This window comes from Marmota monax, unplaced genomic scaffold (assembly GCF_021218885.2).
Source record: "Marmota monax isolate L192 unplaced genomic scaffold, Marmota_monax_Labrador192_F-V1.1 WCK01_AAM20220418_F8-fsc00017, whole genome shotgun sequence".
NCBI classification, from domain to species: Eukaryota; Metazoa; Chordata; class Mammalia; order Rodentia; family Sciuridae; genus Marmota; species Marmota monax.
The window spans coordinates 5,760,179-5,778,761 of record NW_026695241.1 but is presented as its reverse complement, the minus strand read 5'-3'; the positions used below and the strand labels follow the sequence as shown (position 1 = coordinate 5,778,761).

The 18,583-nt window shown below is 39.2% G+C and overlaps 1 protein-coding gene across 4 annotated transcripts in view; it reads right to left on the bottom strand.

The window, feature by feature from the left end:
* Positions 1-18,583, bottom strand: part of Rps6ka5 (ribosomal protein S6 kinase A5) — a 176,937-nt gene that overhangs the window by 124,854 nt on the left and 33,500 nt on the right. For 3 of the 4 annotated variants that reach the window (XM_046440656.2, XM_046440655.2, XM_046440654.2), the window contains exon 2: positions 226-297. In XM_046440656.2, the coding sequence (XP_046296612.1) occupies positions 226-297 (72 nt within the window). Of the gene's footprint in view, positions 1-225; positions 298-18,583 lie in introns of those variants that run through there. The other variant, XM_046440657.2, reaches the window with a different exon arrangement.

The window sequence follows — 18,583 nt, the reverse complement described above, 5'->3', positions numbered from 1 at the left end:
TTAATTTATATTCACAACAGCAAGGGAAAATATTCTTTAATTCTTAGAATTTTTGCCTTTTTATTTCTTTTGTGAGTGATCTGTTTGTAATCCTCTTCCTATTGGATTCCACAAGCTTCTAAAATTTTCATTGACTTTTGCACTGGGGATATCAATTCTGGTCATAGGGATAACAAGTGTTCTTTTTCCTTACTTAAGAAAAAAAGGAATAAACTTACAACTTACCTCCAGTTCCTAGAACCTTCAGGAGCTCAAAATTTTCAATCCCAACCTTCTCTGCATGTCCTGTTAAATTAGCTAAAAAGAAAGATAGAGAGAGAGAAATAATTAAGGGGCTCACAACAGGACAGGTCCCATGGGGCTTCTGATGTACCAGTAAAGTTCTATTTCTTGGCCTGGGTGATTAAACCACCGAGCACTTTATAATTTACTTGTTAAGCGGCATAGCTACATTTTTTGCAATTTTATGTTTTACATTACAATAAAACTTTTTAAAAATTTTAACTAGATAACGGTACCAAAAGTTAACATAAAGTATTAAAAGACTCACTATGGACCAATATAATCTGAAAATAAACAAAAATTCTAACATATATACTAAAAAGAAAATTTGATAGATTTAGAAGATATATTTATTGATTCAGCAAATATTTACTGAGCATCAAATGCCATCCTTAGCTCTAGGTTGGGTCCATTTCTGCCACTAAGAATATGTCACTGTCACCTGCACACATGGCATCTCAGCCACCTCACCTCTGAAGAGCAAGCACTGGCTGGGCGCAAACTAAGATCCCTCTACCTCTAACGTTCTAGGACTATGTTTAAAAATATAAATTCTCCAAAAACATATTCTATCCTCCACAAACTTTATAATGAGCACTTTCCACTGAATTCTGGTCCTATCGATGAGAGGTTAAAAGGTGCTGTGTTTGGGGAAGTACGGGGAGCAGAGTACTCTGGGAGTCAATTTGGAAATGGCTGGCTTTTACAAAGTTAAATACTAACCTAAGTGCTAAATGTCACAGATTCTGTACCACACGTCTTCAAGATTGAGATAATGCATTTGTCAACTTATTTGAGTACAAGATTCCTATTGTGGCAATGTTACAAATATTATCTGAACTAGCATTCTATGGAAATGGTGAAGAATGGAGCCAGGGTTGGGGATGTAGCTCAGTGGCAGAATGCTTGCCTAGCATGTGCAAGGCCTGGGTTGAATTCTCTGCACCACAAACACACACACAAACACACACACACACATACAAAGACGTGAACCAAATCCCAATTCTACCACTTAAAAGTTGTGTGGCTTTAAACAAGTTACTTCTCCGTGTCTCAGTTGAGGATAATAAAAATATCTATTCCCAAAGAGCACTGATGTTTGAAATTTACTTTGAAAAGCACTTAAAAATTAAAATGGACTGATAAATATAGGTATGAATAGACATGTCATAAAGTAAATATCACAAAAATTTGATTGCTGAATCTAGATAATAAGAGTATTCAACAGACAATTCTTTCAAATTCTCTGTGTATTTTTTAATGTCTATATTAAAATGACAAAAAAATAAATAAGACCTACCTCACAGGGTTTTGATGAGGACAAATAAATTAAACTCACACAGTGCTTGATGCGTGTTCATAAGCAGTAGTGTGTCACAAATTATTGCTTTGAAACTGACTGCAACTTTAAGAGAATTAGACTTAACCCAAACTTTTAGAATTAAATATTAGGGGAGGCAGATGATGATGATGGTTTTAGCTGCTGAGTTGTATGAATTCTGTATCCACAATGGAAATTCATTTCTTGTCAGATGTGTAGTTTGCAAATATTTCCTCCCATTCTATATGTCGTCTCATCACTCGGTTGACGTTTTAGTTGATACAACTGCATTTGTCAACTTTTCCTTTTGTTGCCTGCCCATCTGGGAATGTAGCCAAAAACTCTTTGCCCAGGCCAATGTCCTGAAAAGCTTCTGTTTTCTTCTAGTAGCTTCATGGTTTTCAGTCTTAACATTTAAGTCTTTGATCCATTTTGAGTTGATATTCGTAACTGGTGAGAGTCAGAAGTACAACCATTGTTTATGGTATTATTAGTTGTGATATATTGTTTTGGGCTTATAAAGTCTACAACAGTTGTTTATATGATATGATTTGCAAAGAAATTAAGAAGAAAGGGGAAGAGAGAGTCTCTTCTATTGTTCACATATTTGCCATATTTGATGATCACACTTTTCGGGGATCCAAAATTTCATCTGTCATCACTCCCCCTTAACCTTGAAGAACTTCCTTTGACATTTCTTATGGTATAGGTGATAAATTCTCTGATATTTCTTTCATCTGAAAAAATCTTTATTCATCTTCATTAAAATTTTTATTGATATGTAATTTATACGCTGTAAAATTCACCCTTTTAAAGTGTACAATTCAGTGGTGTTTAATACATTCACAAGGTTGTGCTATCATCACTGCTAATCCCAGAATCACCGCTGTTCTTGAAGGTGTATTTTTTGATAGACAATTCTGGTTTAACAGGCTTTTTCTTTTCTTCTAGGACTTGACCCGTGTTCATCTGCTCTGGGCCTCCATGGAGCCTGAGGTAGAGTCAGCGATTAGCTGGCTCCTTAGTTTGAAATGCGTCCTTCTCTCATTGCTCTTTACTTCGGCTTTCAACAGTCTCCCAATGATGTATCTTAACACAGATTTCTTTGGGTTCATTCTGCCTGGTATTCTTTGAGTACCTCTTATTTGTAAATTTCTCTTCTTGATCAATTCTGGGAAATCTGGCCTTAATTTTTCAAATATTTTTTCTATCCCATTCTCTTTCCACATTCTTTCTTCAAGTTCACTTGCTTTTTCTTTTGCATTTTTATTCAACTGTTGAATCAATTCAGTGAACTTTTATATTTCATGCATTATTTTTCATTTCCAGAACTTCCATTTAGTTCTTTTTCATTGGTTTTATTTGTCTGATTTTCCTATATTTTTCCTTCTGAGAGAGTATCATTTTATTTTGTTAAGAATACTGTAAAAGCATCTTAAAAAGTCTTATCTGCTATTTCCAGTATCACATTCACCCTGGGAGAAGCCTTATTTGATTTTCTTTCCTCTTGGGATATGTTCCATTTTCATGACTATTAACATGTAGGGTAATTTTGGATTGTATCGTGAATAGTGTAAACGTTACTTGTGAAGAGCCCAATTATCTTTCTCCAGTGAGTGTCACTTCTTTTGTTTTAGTAGACAAATACCTTGATGTGGCTTGACTTGAATTTTAAACTTTGTTTCTAGGGAGGCAGCTCCAGTTCCAACTGAGATTTCTTACCTTTAGCTGAGTTACTTGGAGTCTGCCATGTTCATGCTTAGTTCAAAGGTTAGTCAGAGATGTGGTGCACCAAATCTGAGGATGTCCTCCTCTCCCTCCTCTTCCTCTGGGATTCTACTATCGTCACTTGTTAGGATTCCCTGGTTTCATTTTCTAGTTTCCCTAACCAGAAGACTGCTATTTTTCCACTGGAGTCCCCACAGCGTGGAACATACTTAACCTGATCAGTGTAAAAGCAAAGCTACTTCTTGAAAGCGTCCCTCCTTCCCTTCTCCAACAGAGCTATTTGCTTCTGTTTATTCTCAAATGCTTTCAGATATCAGCATTCGAGAATAAACAGGACATCAGAGATTAGGATTTCAATGGGCAGACTGGCCATTCTCTTTCACTTCTCCCTTCCAGGTATCAGCAGTTAGCTAATAAGCAGGTTTAGGGTTGCCTTGAGACCTGGGGCTATGGTTTTATCTTTGTGTCACCTCCTCCCTCAAATTTATTATGTTGAAATCCTAATCTCTAATGTGCTGATATTTGTTTTTGAATTAGGCTTTTATACCTGTTTTCTCAAAAGGCACCCTTGAGTAGTGGGTTTTATTCTAATATTACAAGAAGCAAAAGTCTTCTTGCAGTTAACATTATAACAGTAATTTCTCCTTCAACCTCTACCTGCACAAGTTAATTTAAAAGAATAAAATCAAATAAAAACCGTGATATGACATAGATCCATCTCAGAGATCTTGAATTTAACATCCATATGATTCTTTCTTTTGCATTATATCCACTAGGCAAAGTAAGTGGCCATACATATGGAAGTAATTCAGTAAGAAGATCAATCATATATAGGCACAGGAGTGTTTAATTGTAAATATTTTTTCATTGTATCAATGACAAAATAATGAAAGCAAATGGGCCAGGGCTGTGGCTCAGTGGCAGAGCTTGTGCTTATTAGCATGTGAAAAGCCCTACCTAGGTTCCATCTTCAGCACACACAAAAAAGCAAATGAAAAACACATATTCAAGCATGTGAATCTAGGTGTCTAAACAGTTCTCATTTCTATGCTATTATTTTGTCATTATGATTAAAGCCTTTGAACATGAAAGTCTAAAAATAAACAATATTTCTCTTAATTAAATTGTTAACCTAAGAACAAGAGCTCCAACTTTCCAGCAACAACACTAACATTTATTAGAACAAGTCTTAAAATATTTACACATTTTATTTCACCCCAGAGGTGATATAAACATCACCAATTGCAGAAAAATCTTCTGCGCTGAGAGTCACTCACATGCCTTAGTAAGTTTGAAGTAGGTTAATCAGAAGACTTACTGCTACCTTCATGCCTGGGACCATGCTATCAAAACAACCTGTACTCTTGGGAGAGAATTAAGAATGGCCATTGTTTTTCTTTATACCCAGAAGGACATGATGGTACCTTACTGTGGCTGTAGGAGAAAAAGAACTTTGCTTCTGATCCTATGCCAGGCATACCTCTGCTTGACCCCCTTTCTAATTTTCCCAAAGGTGAGACAGTTACAAATCTAACCATTCAGAAGTCCAAAACTCTGAAGGCCCACCCAGTAGTAGGCGAGCCACTGTGTCAAAAGATCAGCCTCGGGCTGGGCTGTAGCTCAGTGGTAGAGCACTTGCCTAGCATGTGTGAGGCACTGGGTTCAATTCTCAGCATCACAGATAAATAAAATAAAGACCCATTGACAACTAAAAAAACAGATCAGCCTCCACAAAAGTATTTGGTTTTGGCCTCAAATTTCGGTTGTGATTTGATCTCTGAGGCAGACTGGCTATTCTCTTGCACTTCTCCCTTCCAGGATGCAGCAGTTAGCTAAGCAGGTTTAGGGTTGCCTTGAGACCTGGGGCTATGGTTTTAATCTTTGTGTCACCTCCTCCCTCAAACTCATTATGTTGAAATCCTATTCTCTAATGTGCTGATATTGGGAAATAGGGCCTTTGGAGGCAGTGGGGTCAGAAGGTGGAGTCCTCACATGGATTAGTGCCCTTATGAAAACTATGAGACAGAAGAAAGCAAGCTTCCTTTCTTGCTCTGCCTTCCACCACGGGAGGATACAATGAGAAGACAGCCATCTCCAAATCAGGAAGCAGACCTTCACCAGAGACAGTAGCTACCAGCACTTTGAACTTGTATTTGCCAGCCTCCAGAACTGTGAGAAACACATTGTTGTTTACACCACTCAGTCTGGGGTATTTTTGCTATAGAAGCCTGAACTAAGACACCTGGGGTTCACTCAATACTTTGTTCTCCCTTCTAGCCTTCTAAGCCACATGCTTGAACATGCTGGTCTGGTCCCCAGATTGGGATTAGATGGGGTTGAGAGGGACATAGGAAGCCTCACTGAGGCCTCAGCCTAAACAACTTGTATCAATAAATCTTTCATAAAGTGGAGTCCCGCACGGGTGTGCTGGGAGCACGCTCCACTCCTCCCGGGTAGCACTCTGATTCCACTTGCTCCTGTCATTGCAGACAGACCCCTTGTGGCTCCTAAGGGGACAGAGCAGACTGGCTGACAGAGCAGGGTTTCTGCACTTCTGGCTGTAACACACAATGGCACTAAACCTCATCATCAGCCTCTAAAACCTAACGAGAGGATTAATTCCTTCCCACAGAAATAATGCCACAAGAAAACCCTTCACAAAACAAAACCAAAGAATATTAATAAACTTAAAAAACCTAACCCTGGAGCTGGTCAGCTGGCACGCGGCAGCACGACCACACCAGTTGGTTACAGGTGGCTTTGACTCTGAGCCACATCACATGAGTTGTTAACTATTAATAACCTGGACCAACACAATACTTGGATCTTTTCAAAGTCTACTTTAAGCCTAGCTCTTTTATTAATCAGATTAGTCACCTCTTGTCAAAAGCTTTTATCATTTTTTTACAGTAAAGAATTATTGAGTTTAATCATTTAGAAAAGAAAGATACAAACAAGTTTTCATGCTTTCACAAAGCAATTATAATCAATTTTTCTTCTTATTAAAATATGAGGAGCTGGCGATGTGGCCCTGTGGCCCAGTGGTAGAGTGCTTTCCTGGGGTTGGGGAGGCAGAGGATAGGGAGGGAGGGAGAAAAGGAAGGAAGGAAAACATTGGAATCAGCCCACTAAAAAGCTTTCCACTTATTGATGAGACTTGTTTTTCTATAATGCATATTCCCTGGTTAGGTGATCACTTTTTTAATATTTATTTTTTTAGTTGTAGGTGGACACAATATATTTATTTCATTTTTTTTATGTGGTGCTGAGGATTGAACCCAATGCCTAGCACTCATCCACTGAGCCACAACCCCAGTCCCAAGTGATCACTTTTAAAACTGAATTTAATCCTTTCATAAGAAATCAACTTTTTTTTACATGTCAAAACTCAAATGAATTTTCAATATTAAAATGATTCACTTTAAAGACAGTCTGAACTATTAACAGTTTTTAAAGGAGAATATCATAAAATAGATATACAATAATTGGTTCCTTACACAGTGATTGAACTTCAACCCCTCCCGTATTTAATAAATAAATAATAATCTGTCTATATGCACTGTGACAAAATTTGACTAATTTTCCAATTTTTACTCTAGCAATGTATGTTTAAAAATTTAACATAATACCTATTTTAAGTGTATCATTCACTGTTATTAAATGCACTCACAGGAGCTGGCCTTGTGGCTCAGTGGTAGAGCACTTGCCAAGCATGTATGAGGCGCCTGGGATCTATTCTCAGCACCACATATAAATAAATTAATCAATTAATAATGGTATTGTATCCATCTACAATTTAAAAACTTTTTTTTGGGGGGGGGATACTGGGAATTGAACTGGGGGATACTGGGAATTGAACTCAGGGGCACTCGAACACTGAGCCACATCCCCAGCCCTATTTTGTATTTTATTTAGAGACAGGGTCTCACTGAGTTGCTTAGCACCTCGCTTTTGCTGAGGGTGGCTTTGAATTCATGATCCTCCTGCCTCAGACACCAGAGCCACTGGGATTCCAGGCTTGAACCACTGCACCCGGCTAAAAAAATTTTTTTTAAATACACTCATGATGTGCAACCATCTCTACCAGTTATCCCTGCAACTTTTCATGTAAGACTAAAACTCTCTCCACTGAACACTTCCCAATCCCTGGCAACCAATTCCACTTTGTGTCTCCATGATTTTGACTCAGATACGGATCTCACTGAAGAGGAATCCGGCTGACTTACTCTACTTGGCATACAGCCCTTAAGTTTCATTCGCACTGAAGCACGTGTAAGAATCCTCTTCATTTTTAAAGCAGAATAATATTCCATTCTATGGATCTGCCACTTTTGTTTATCCATTCATCTGTCAAGGGACACCTGGGTTGCTTCCATGCTTTAACACTGTGAATAATGCTGTTATGCACGGGGTGTACAGATATCTCTATTCTTATGGCAACTGAAATCCTATGGGAAGTGGAATTGTTGGATCAAATGGTCATTCTAGTTTTAATTTTTGGAGAAAATTTAATAGATGTGTTTTTTACATTCTTACCAACACCTGTTATTTTCTATTTTTTTTTTATGTTAGCCCTCCTGAGGTACTGAGTAGTCTAACTTTAAAAACAGTACATTTAGGCTAAAAGGATAATTGGTATTTGTCCAAGATTTAAATAACTTTGTTACAGTTTTTTTTCGTTATAAAATAATCCAGGTTTTTTAACAAAAAGATACTACAGACAGGCCTGAAGTAGACCTTGAAAATCCCTCATAACCGCAACACTAGATGATAACTTATTGTTAGCCTTTGGCATATTCTTCTTGGCATATTTCAACCATGAACCTATGACTGATAAATGACTTCTTAATCCAGCTTTCTGGATAATTATATTGCCAAATGTAATTTGTAATGCATATTATCTATGATCATTTTTTTTAAGTTGTGAAATGTTTAACTTGGAACTTCCCACTCTTAGAGAGGAAAACAATCAGTGAAAACACATTTTTTCAATTCTGTTGCCATAGTTTCTGCTAAGCTGCACAAATGTAATTGCACAGACCATGTGCTGAAATCATTTGATTAGATCCAATGATTCACTTATGTTAAAGCTAAGAAAAGGTTTAATTTAAAAGCACATTTATAATTAAAGTTGAATAGAGAATGATGCTTTAAGCCATTTCAAATTTGCTTCTTAGTAGTGATTAAGGTACTCCTAAACCAGATTTTCTTTAATAAATTAATCTTTTATTAAACTTGACTATGTTAGAAATGTAATTTAATAAACAAGTTTATGGAGTCTGTGGGTATGAATATCATCATCATCTAAAGCTGGTCAGAAAAGTTCACTGAGAATACACATCCTTGTGCACTCATTTAATAAATATTTATGAATGCCTACTAAAGGCTAGGCCCTAGGTTAGGTGTGAGGTCTTGCTCGAAGTGCAGGATCTATACTGGTAAAAATGAGAGGATGGCTGGAGAATTCTAGGCCAGAAGACTAGCTGGAGCAAATGTATAGGTGGGAATAACTATTTTCTTAGTAGAAAATAATAAGAGAACTGTTCTAATTCACTCTATTATGTAATGTGAGAAAAAGTAAAAGCATAACATAAAATAGACACATGGAACTAGCTGATTCAAAACCTGCAGTGCCAGACTGATGACTCTGAACTGAATCTGTAAGTAATAATAGCTCTTGATATGATAAAAGCATGTTTTAGAAAAATTACTCTGGCAGTAGTGTGCTAGGAGGATAGAAGAAAAGAAAGAAAAACTAATGCTAAAAGATGATGATGTTATTGCAGACAAAGGTGCCATAAACATACACTGGAGAAAAGATAGACTATTCAACAAATAGTGCTGGGAAAACTAGAAATCCTTATGTAGTAAAATGAAATTTAATCTCTGTATCCTACCTTGTACAAAACTCAACTCAAAGTGGATCAAGAACCTGGACATTAGACAAGAGACTTTGTGCCTGCTAGAAGAAAATGTAGGCCCAACTCTTCATCATGTCAGCTTAGGAACAAACTTCCTCAACAAGACTCCAAAAGTGCAAGAAGTAAAATCAAGAATCAATAAATTTGGGGCTGGGGATGTGGCTCAAGTGGTAGCGCACTCGCCTGGCATGCGTGCAGCCCGGGTTCGATCCTCAGCACCACATACAAACAAAGATGTTGTGTCCACCGAAAAATAAATAAATAAATATTTAAAAAAAAAAAAGAATCAATAAATGGGATGGTATCCAACTAAAAAGCCTCTTCACAGCAAAAGAAACAATCAAGAATGTGAGCAGAGCACCTACAGAAAGGGAGAAAATCTTTGCCACCTGCATCTCAGAACATTAAATCTCCAAGATATATAAAGAACTCAAAAAAAACTTAACACTAAAAAACCAAATAACCCAATCAATAAATGGGTAAAGGAACTAAACAGGCACTCCACTGAAGAAGAAATACAATGGTCAAAAAAAATATGAAAAAAAAATGTTCAATACCTCTAGCAAATAGAGAAATGCAAATTAAAACTACACTGAGATTTCATGTCACCATAGTCAGAATGGCAATTAGCAAGAATACAAGTAACAATAAATGTTGGTGAGGATGTGGGGAAAATGTTCACTCATACATCGTGGTGGAAATACAAATTGGTACAACTACTCTGGAAAGCAGTATGGAGATTCCTCAGAAAACTTGGAACAGAACCACCATTTGACCAAGTTATCCCACCCCTCGGCATTTACTCAAAGGACTTAAAATCACTGTACTATAGTGACATGGTTACGTTAATGTATATAGCAGCTCAATTTACAATAACTAAGTTATGGAACCACCTAGGTGCCCTTCAACAGATGAACAGATAAAGAAAATGTGGTATACATACACAATGGAATATTACTCAGCCATAAATAAGAATGAAATTGTGGCATTTGCAGGTAAATGGATGGGCCTGGAGACTGTCATGCTAAGTGAAATGGTCTCTCTTAAAAAAAAAAAGAAAGAAATGGTCTCTCTTATATGTGGAGGTTAGTACACAACAAACATGGTGAAGAAGAGAAGTTCAGTAGATTAGACAAAGGGGAATGAAGGGAAGGGAGGGTGGATGGGAATAGGAAAGAGAGTAGAATGAATCGGACATCACTTTCCTATATTCATCTATGAATACGTGACCATGTAACTCCACATCATGTACAACCAGAAGTCTGGGATCCTAATTAGAATGAGTCATACTCCATGTATGTATAATGTGTCAAAGTACACTCCACTGTCATGTGTGTTGAAAAGAATTTTAAAAAATGGTGGAGCCTTAGGGAGGTGACTTGGCCATGAGGGCAGAGCTCTTACAGATGGAATTAGTGGCCTTATAAAAGAGTTTAAGGGTTGAACACAATGGCACACACCTAAAATCCCAGCTACTCCTGTGAGGCAAGAGGGTTGCAAGTTTGAAGCCAACCTCACCAATTTAATGAGACCTTGTCTCAAAATAAAAATAAGAAGTGCTAGAGCTGTAGCTCAATGGTTGAGTGCCCTGGTCTTAATTTCCAGTATAGAAAGAAAGGGAGGAAGGGAGGGAGAGAGGAGGAACGAAGGAAGGAAGGAAGGAAGGACAGGACAGATAGGTAAGCTTGCGGGAGCCCCAGGCCCTTCCACTGTGTGAGGACATAGCTAGAAGGGGCAATCTATGAAACAGACAGCTCTCACCAGACACCAGATCTGCTGGTGCCTTGATCTTGAACTTACCAACCTCCAGAACTGTGAGGACTAAATTTCTGTTGTTTATAAATTAACCAGCCTAAAGTATTTTGTTATGGTAGACCAAACGGACTAAGGCTGTCCCATATTTAAAGTACAAGAAATGCAGGTCTGGTGAATGAACAGTACTATAGTCAGAACAAGGAAGTGGAAAGGGGAAGTTTAGGGTTGCAACACTGCCATGAGGTGAAAGCCAATCATCCCAGCTGGATGCGTGCAGGCAGCACTAGATGCGGAACTGAAGTTCTGCAGAGACTACACAAAGAGAAAAGTGAGTCTTGACTTCTACCTGGAGTAAAAAAGCAAGAAGAAAACTGAGTCAGAGAATCAGTCATTAGAAAACTCACTGTACACTAAATCCAATCAAAGACAGAATATCAAAAAACAACATAAGTATTGATGGAGTAAAACATAATAGAAAGATGGAAGTGGATGAAGACGGCAGCACCCTAGGGCAGTTCAGTCAACAGAACCATTAATAGTGGAAGGATAAGAGCAAAAGATTCTTTTTTTACAGGGTTGGGTACTGGGGATCAAACTCAGGAGCAGTCAACCACTGAGCCACATCCCCAGCCCTATTCTGTATTTAATTTAGAGATAGGATCTGAATTGCTTATCACCTCGCTTTTGCTGAGGCTGGCTTTGAACTTGTGATCCTCCTGCCTCAGCCTCCTGATCCCCTGGGATTAAAGGTGTGCACCACCATACCTGGTGCAAAAGCCAGCTTCTAAGAGTATAATCTATATTTTTAAAGTTTAAAAGGTGGGGGGGCCATTAAAAAAAATAAAACAAATAGTAAAAACAGAAAAAAGTGAGTTATTTCTATGATGATTTATCTTTAAACATACAGTGGTATGACTGTTAAATAGGATAGTGACCACAGAAACGACCTCCTGCAACCCTTTTAAATTCTGAAGTCAAATATCATGGGTAGGACCAAGGTATTCATGGCCATACTCTGGGGAGCAAGAAAAATTGTCCCAGGATCAAAACAACAAACTAGCTGGAAAAACCACTGAATTTTCCATGAAAATACAACCTCGTGGAGCTATAGTATCTTCAATCATCAAACTCTTCAATAACACTATAGCCCAAATCACATCCAGCCTTTTAAAGACAATCTGAAACCCCTTTGTGTCAATGCCAGTGTAATGGGCATCCAACTGCTCACAATAAAAGTTAAACTCAACCTAAAAGCCTATCAATAAACAAAGCTTGAGCCTCAAGTCCACACAGGAAGGCCAGAATATGAGGGTAGGGGTGAAAAAAGAGAATACCACCCTCAAAGAATATAGACAAGGGATGGGGACATAAAAGAGGAACTAAGAGGCAGTAGGAAAGAATCAGATGAAACTTTTTTTTCCAACTTAGAAAGCAGATGGAAGGAAAGCCCGTGAGTAGAGGGGACACGGGAGCAGGTCCTCCTGGCAGTGATAAATAATGGGATCCAGGGCAGAAAGGGTGGGAGAGGAGAAATAAAGGGTAGAGAGACAGATGAGGATATGCAAAGGTGTCAGAAGCAGGGGACAGAATGACTAAACACAGCCTTGTCGGAGGACAGAACAGCCTCTAAAGGAAGCACTAAAGAAGCAGCGCATTGAAGCAATAGAGTGCTTCACCCTCAGCTTGGCTACAGTATGCCACAGAGGATGAAACCAAACCACACAGACTCACCTTAGGAGATACAAACTACTGTAAGCAGAGGAGAAGCACCTGAGATATCTTAATCAAAAAAAATTTAAATGTCTAAACAAGGGACAACAAAAGACAGGCTAGAGAAACAGTAAAACTAAAACAACAACAAACCACTCCAAATTGTCAACATGTTCCTAGCAGTGTCCAGGGGGACAACCTAAACAGTCAACTGAAATGTCAGGTCCCCCGGGAAGGAGCACCCCTGTGATAGAGAAGTCTGTAACACGCTCTCAGGCCACAATTCATTAGGTATATGAACAGTCAGTCACCCATCTCCTTTTTTTCTGATTCCAGGTAGCATTTGAGTCTATCATTCTTTTGATTATAATGATAACTCTAGGCATAAAATCAGGGCATGAAGAGAAAATGCAAGCAGTATCATGACCCAATACTGAATGAATCCTATTTGCCTCTATCCAGGATCATTTAATTAACAGTAATGTATAAATGACACTGCAGTAAGTATACTGTGACTGCGTCAATGATTTTCTGATGTTTTTCATTTTGAAAAAGGGAGAAGAATTACAAAAAGCAAGAGAGATTCAGTTGTGAATGCAACAGGAAGTACAGAAATCTACCGCTTGTTGCAGCCTAACTGAACTAAGAAGCCATAGCTCCCTATAAATGTCTGATCTACAAAACACTGTCAATCTCTAAAATTTAAACTTTGTTCATTCAAAATCCTATGCAATTTTCAGGTACTTAAACTTCTTCTGTCTGTGTAATATCGGTTCATCAACAAACAAAAATCAAAAAAGGAGAAAAGGGAAACAAAGCCCAAAAACATGTTAATAAAGAAAAGTTCCCATTTTTGGTGAAGAAAGGAGTTTCAGTCCTGGTCCTTTTTTCCCCATTCCTCAATCATTAGTTTCACCTTCCCCTTTCCAACAGCTTCAGTATTAAAGAAATCTCAGTATTAGTCTCTAACTTCCGAGTTCTGGTACAAAAAGATGAGGACACCACAGATGGTCCCACTTCCAACGTCTGGCATAGACTTGCCAACTTTACAATGGTCTAAAAGTGATGATTCAGTAGAAAGGGCACCTAGAATCTTGAGTTTGGATCTTTTCCCCAGGCTGGTGACACAGGGCACGATACTGTCTCCTGGCGTAGGACAGCGGCAGCCAGCATCAGTTCCTGGTCAGCCTGCAACCATGAAGAAATGACCTCTGCAGCACGCCGTGCTGCTGAGCTGCGAAGTTCAGCAGGTTAGGCGCAGAGTGCGCTTTCAAACGCGCAATGGTTAAGCAACATTGTCAGCTTAAACATGGGTCCAGCAGGACTCACCCCTTAGTCAGTGAGGAGCATCTGTAGGAGGTTTTCCAGAGAAACGGAACCAACAGGGCATCTCTCTCTCTCTCTCTCTCTCTCTCTCACACACACACACACACACACACCTACCTTTAAAAAAAAAAAAAAAAAAACTAAAAGAAACTGGCTCATGTGATTATGGAGACCTATGGTCCAAAATCTGCAAGGCGAGCTGGTGGGCTGAAGGTAAATGATGGTTAATGCTTCCAGTCTGAGGCTGGCAAACTAGAGACCCAAGAAAGCTCTTGCTCAAGTCCGAGCAAGATGTTGCAAATGAAACCTGAAGGCAGTGCTGCAGAATTCTTTTTTGCTTGTGGGTAACCAGTCTTTTTGTTCTCTTGAGGCCTTCATCTGATTGCATGAGGCCCACCCACATGGAGGAGGGCAATCTGCCTTATTTGACCTTTATGGACTTCAATGTTAATCTTACCGCCCCCCCCAAAAAAAATCCTCACAGAAACATCCAAAATGTTTGTTTGACCAAATATCCATTGATTCAGCCAAGTTGACACACAAAATCAACCATCACAAGGCCATCCCTTGTTCACCTTGCATATCTCCTTTAAATGATATATAATCTCCAAAAAAAGACAATAACAAGGTCATAATATAATATACAACTCTCCTGTGTAAAATTCAGGAACCCTTCCTCCAGAAGAGGAGGCAGAGTCCTTAGATGATGATCACTCTTCTCCTTGTTATCTAGTACTTAAATACTATGACACAAACTTAGTATATCTGAGTTTGATAAGGAAATAAGAGAGGGTAGAGCACAAAAATCCTGTTTATATGTATTAACATACACACAAATACATTCATAACGAAATAAGGAAATACCCATGATATTCATTGCTATAACTGGTTATATGGTCCTAACTAGTACTTATAAACAAACAACTTTCTTCCATTGCCCATTCTGTATGCCTTTTGCCTTCAGCTGGCTCCGCCGATGGTTGTGATCTCCTGGCGAGGTGACTCAAACCTTTGCTCCCTAAAGGTCTGGACCCCAAGGAGTCCTGCCTGAACTGGGGAGTTGTAATTTTCCATTGGCTTTAATCACAGGTTACAGTAATGTTAAGAGACAATTAAAGGAATACTCACAGACTCCAAACACACGCTTCCTATCTTTACTGTACTACTTTCTTGTACCACAACTATATAAGTAGTAGTAAGCCCAAAGTGGCCAGGAAGCAGACTTAACTTCCAGTTGAATAGGGTCATGGCTATTTTTCCTGGTGAAAGCCTTTGGAACTATGCTAAGCCAGCAGAGTATAAAGTTGTAACAGGAAGCAAATGGGATATTAGGGGTAACAGTGATCAGCGCCACTCTAACTTCCACCACTGGATTCCTGGACTTGAGAGGCCTGGCTCAGGGAAAAACAGTATCATTAACTGGACGCTGAATCAGAACACATGCCCGCTTCTGGAGAACCCCACTCATCCCTGGAAGGGACCGGCACCTAAATAGCGCTATAATTGAGTTTTCAAAAGGCTATTCTAAAAAAAAAAAAAAAAGACAACAGCTTCAAGATGGGAGAAAGCATGGTGGGCTCAGCAATGTCCATGGCACAGGCCCACTACCATACTTAAGTTGCTGTGAAGCAAGTTCACTGATCCTGAGTGATGTGTGGAAGACAACAGTGGATGAGGCGTTTGGTACGTCCTTGGTTGGCAGCTGGACAGAAGGCTAACCCTATCAGAGTGTCTATTACAGCAAGAAGGAAACACTGTCCTTTCCGTGAAGTTAGGGGTGAGCAGCCCTTTCCCTCTCCAGGCAGTGGTCCATATCGAGACTCAGTGTTGGTCTCTACTATTGGCAGACTGGGCACCTGGCCCAGGCTATTGACAAGTGAAGCCCATGCTGTTGAACTAATGTAACTCTACCCTTGGCCATGCTGTTCATGATCCCACTGAACCATGAGAAGGGTGCCTAGGCAAGGAGGCTGACCGCTATCCACTGAACAGCTTATCCTATCCACTTGATTATCAATATCCTCTCCGTCAAGGTCACCCTTCAGTGAGCAATGACATGGGACAAAAATATCTTCCTGTTTTTTCCCAATTTAGAGACCCCTGCACATATTTTTTTTTCTCAGATTTCCAATTTCCAACCGTGTTCCTTCCAGGTCTCTGACCATCCAACCAAACTATCGGCTGTATTTCATAAATCAGCATATAATCTCACATCTGGTCATTTCTCCATCTAAGCAAAGTGAACAATAAAGGGCAATACTCCAGGTCCTACCCACAGGAGGACATCCTTCCTCCACCCTTCAGGGGTCTCAGAGAGGGCTGGAATGCCACAGGTGTTCACCTGCACGTGGTGCCAGCATATTGTACAGTACCAGTATGAACTAGACCCCAGTTTCTTCCTCCTCTGTCAACAGATCATAAGGAACTCCCACGAGACCTTAGGTGCAGGCTGGGAGAGACGGCAGTGGGCAGGAGTGAGGCAGGGGGCATCTGGGCCACTTCTTCAAGGAACTTTGCCTCCAGGGCCTGCTTGCCTGACCCCATACATACTGCTTCCATCTGATGACAGAGTGCAGGTACATGTGCCTAACTTTATGGAGGGAAATTTACTTTCGGTTGACCAATTTAAATATTAATCTCATCCAAAAAGATTCACAGAAATACCCAGAATAGCGTTTAACCAAATATGTGGACACCCTAGTTTCAGAAAAGTAAGAAAACCATAATAGATGCATGCGTACGTGTGCATATGTGCATGTGTGCATGTGTGTATGTGCAAGTGTGAGCAGTGATAAGAGAAAAAAACAAATGGAGAGAATGTTAAAAATCAGGAATTATGAACACAGGTTCTTCAGATTATGAATTAATCAAAAGGTATGTGGATACAAGTTGTCTATTATTTTTGCCATTTGGGATTTTTAAATCATTTTAAGATAAAATTTTAAAAACTAATTGGCAAAAAGAAAAAAGCTAAATGACCAGTGTGCACTGAAGTCATGTTTAGAGGCACAAAAGATCTGTGGCTTTTTTTATGGCGACATAATTGTGCTGGTCCCCTGGTCATAAAATCAGAAGCAATGTTTGAGCGCATGTTGGGGGACAGGTTACACAGGTGTGCGTGAAATGAGAACGGGGGACAGTGTGTGCTGTGTAGCTCCAGTGCTTCTAAGCCCTCCAACAGCACTCCTTGGCTTTTATCTGGTAAGTTGCAGAATTGGGGCTGAGCACCGTGTGGTTGAGAGAACAGCTGAGGCTGACACAGGGGAGGAAGGACAGAAGCAGACAGGCGGATCCAGTTTCTGTGGTCCCCAGTTTTCTCAGCATTAGATTACATAACTCACTGGGAGTTAAAAGTAACACTTTTTAAAAGCAAAATTATTCTTGAAAAATGAATTGGCAGTAGCCCTATGAAAATTTAGAGCTGTAAGCACAAATTATTACAAACTGATATGGGATTCAAGGCTGCTACCTTTAAGTGCCAATCGAAATCAAACTGGCACTATTAGCAGCATGTCGTCTGGAAAATAGAAAAAGGGAAGGGTGTTCACGAAGTACTTTCTGACAACAGAACTGCAGTGGAAAATGAGGATTTAACTTGGGAGGAACAAAGAGCTGCTACAGTTTCCTACATCAAATTGAAATCTGACCTTGGAAACATTATCTTGGACTATTAAAGTACTTCATATCTTACATGAAAAGTGTGGTTCAAAATATATAAACAAACATAAAAATAATATCAGTAGCAGTATGGAAGGTGGGATATACGCCTTGCTATAATTGTTTAATTCTTTATTATTCCCAAGCTACCTAATTTTCCTTGCCAAAAGACTGATTCACGACATCTACTGCAAAAGAAGTGGGGGTACGGAATGATGCGGACTGCGGGGGGGCAAGGCCGCCTGTGCCTTCTCTCTCCATCCAGGCTTGAAGCACACCTGCCTTTAACTTATGTGTCAGACAGTTAATGATTTATAAACTAGCACTACAGAATCTTGCTTTTAAAAATAGTCTTTTAAAAAATATTAACACTATCCTTTTGGATTTACTGTTTTGTTCCCTAAAATCTCTTTTTTTTTTTGCAGGGGGCAGGGCGGTTTACTGGAGATTGAGCTCAGGGGCACTCCACCACTGAGCCACATTCTCAGCCCTATTTTATATTTTCTATTTAGAGACAGGGTCTCACTGAGTTGCTTAGTGTCTCGCTTTTGCTGAGGCTGGCTTTGAACTTGAGATCCTCCTGCCTCAGCCTCCTGAGCCCCTGGGATTACAGGCATGCACCACCTTGCCTAGCTGCTAAAATACCATTTCTTTACATTTTGGCAAATATTAAGTCCAGTCATTTAACATGGCCAAGAAATGAAGTATGTAGACTACAGATTTTTATCTTAAAGTTGCATAGTTTACAATAATTACAAAGTTCCAAATAAACTGGCTATAATAAGAGTGCTTATTTTCCACTGGCCATTTTCATTTGGAAACCCTGTATATATTTCTCATACTTTTTAAAATTTATAACATTTATATTTACCAAATCTACACA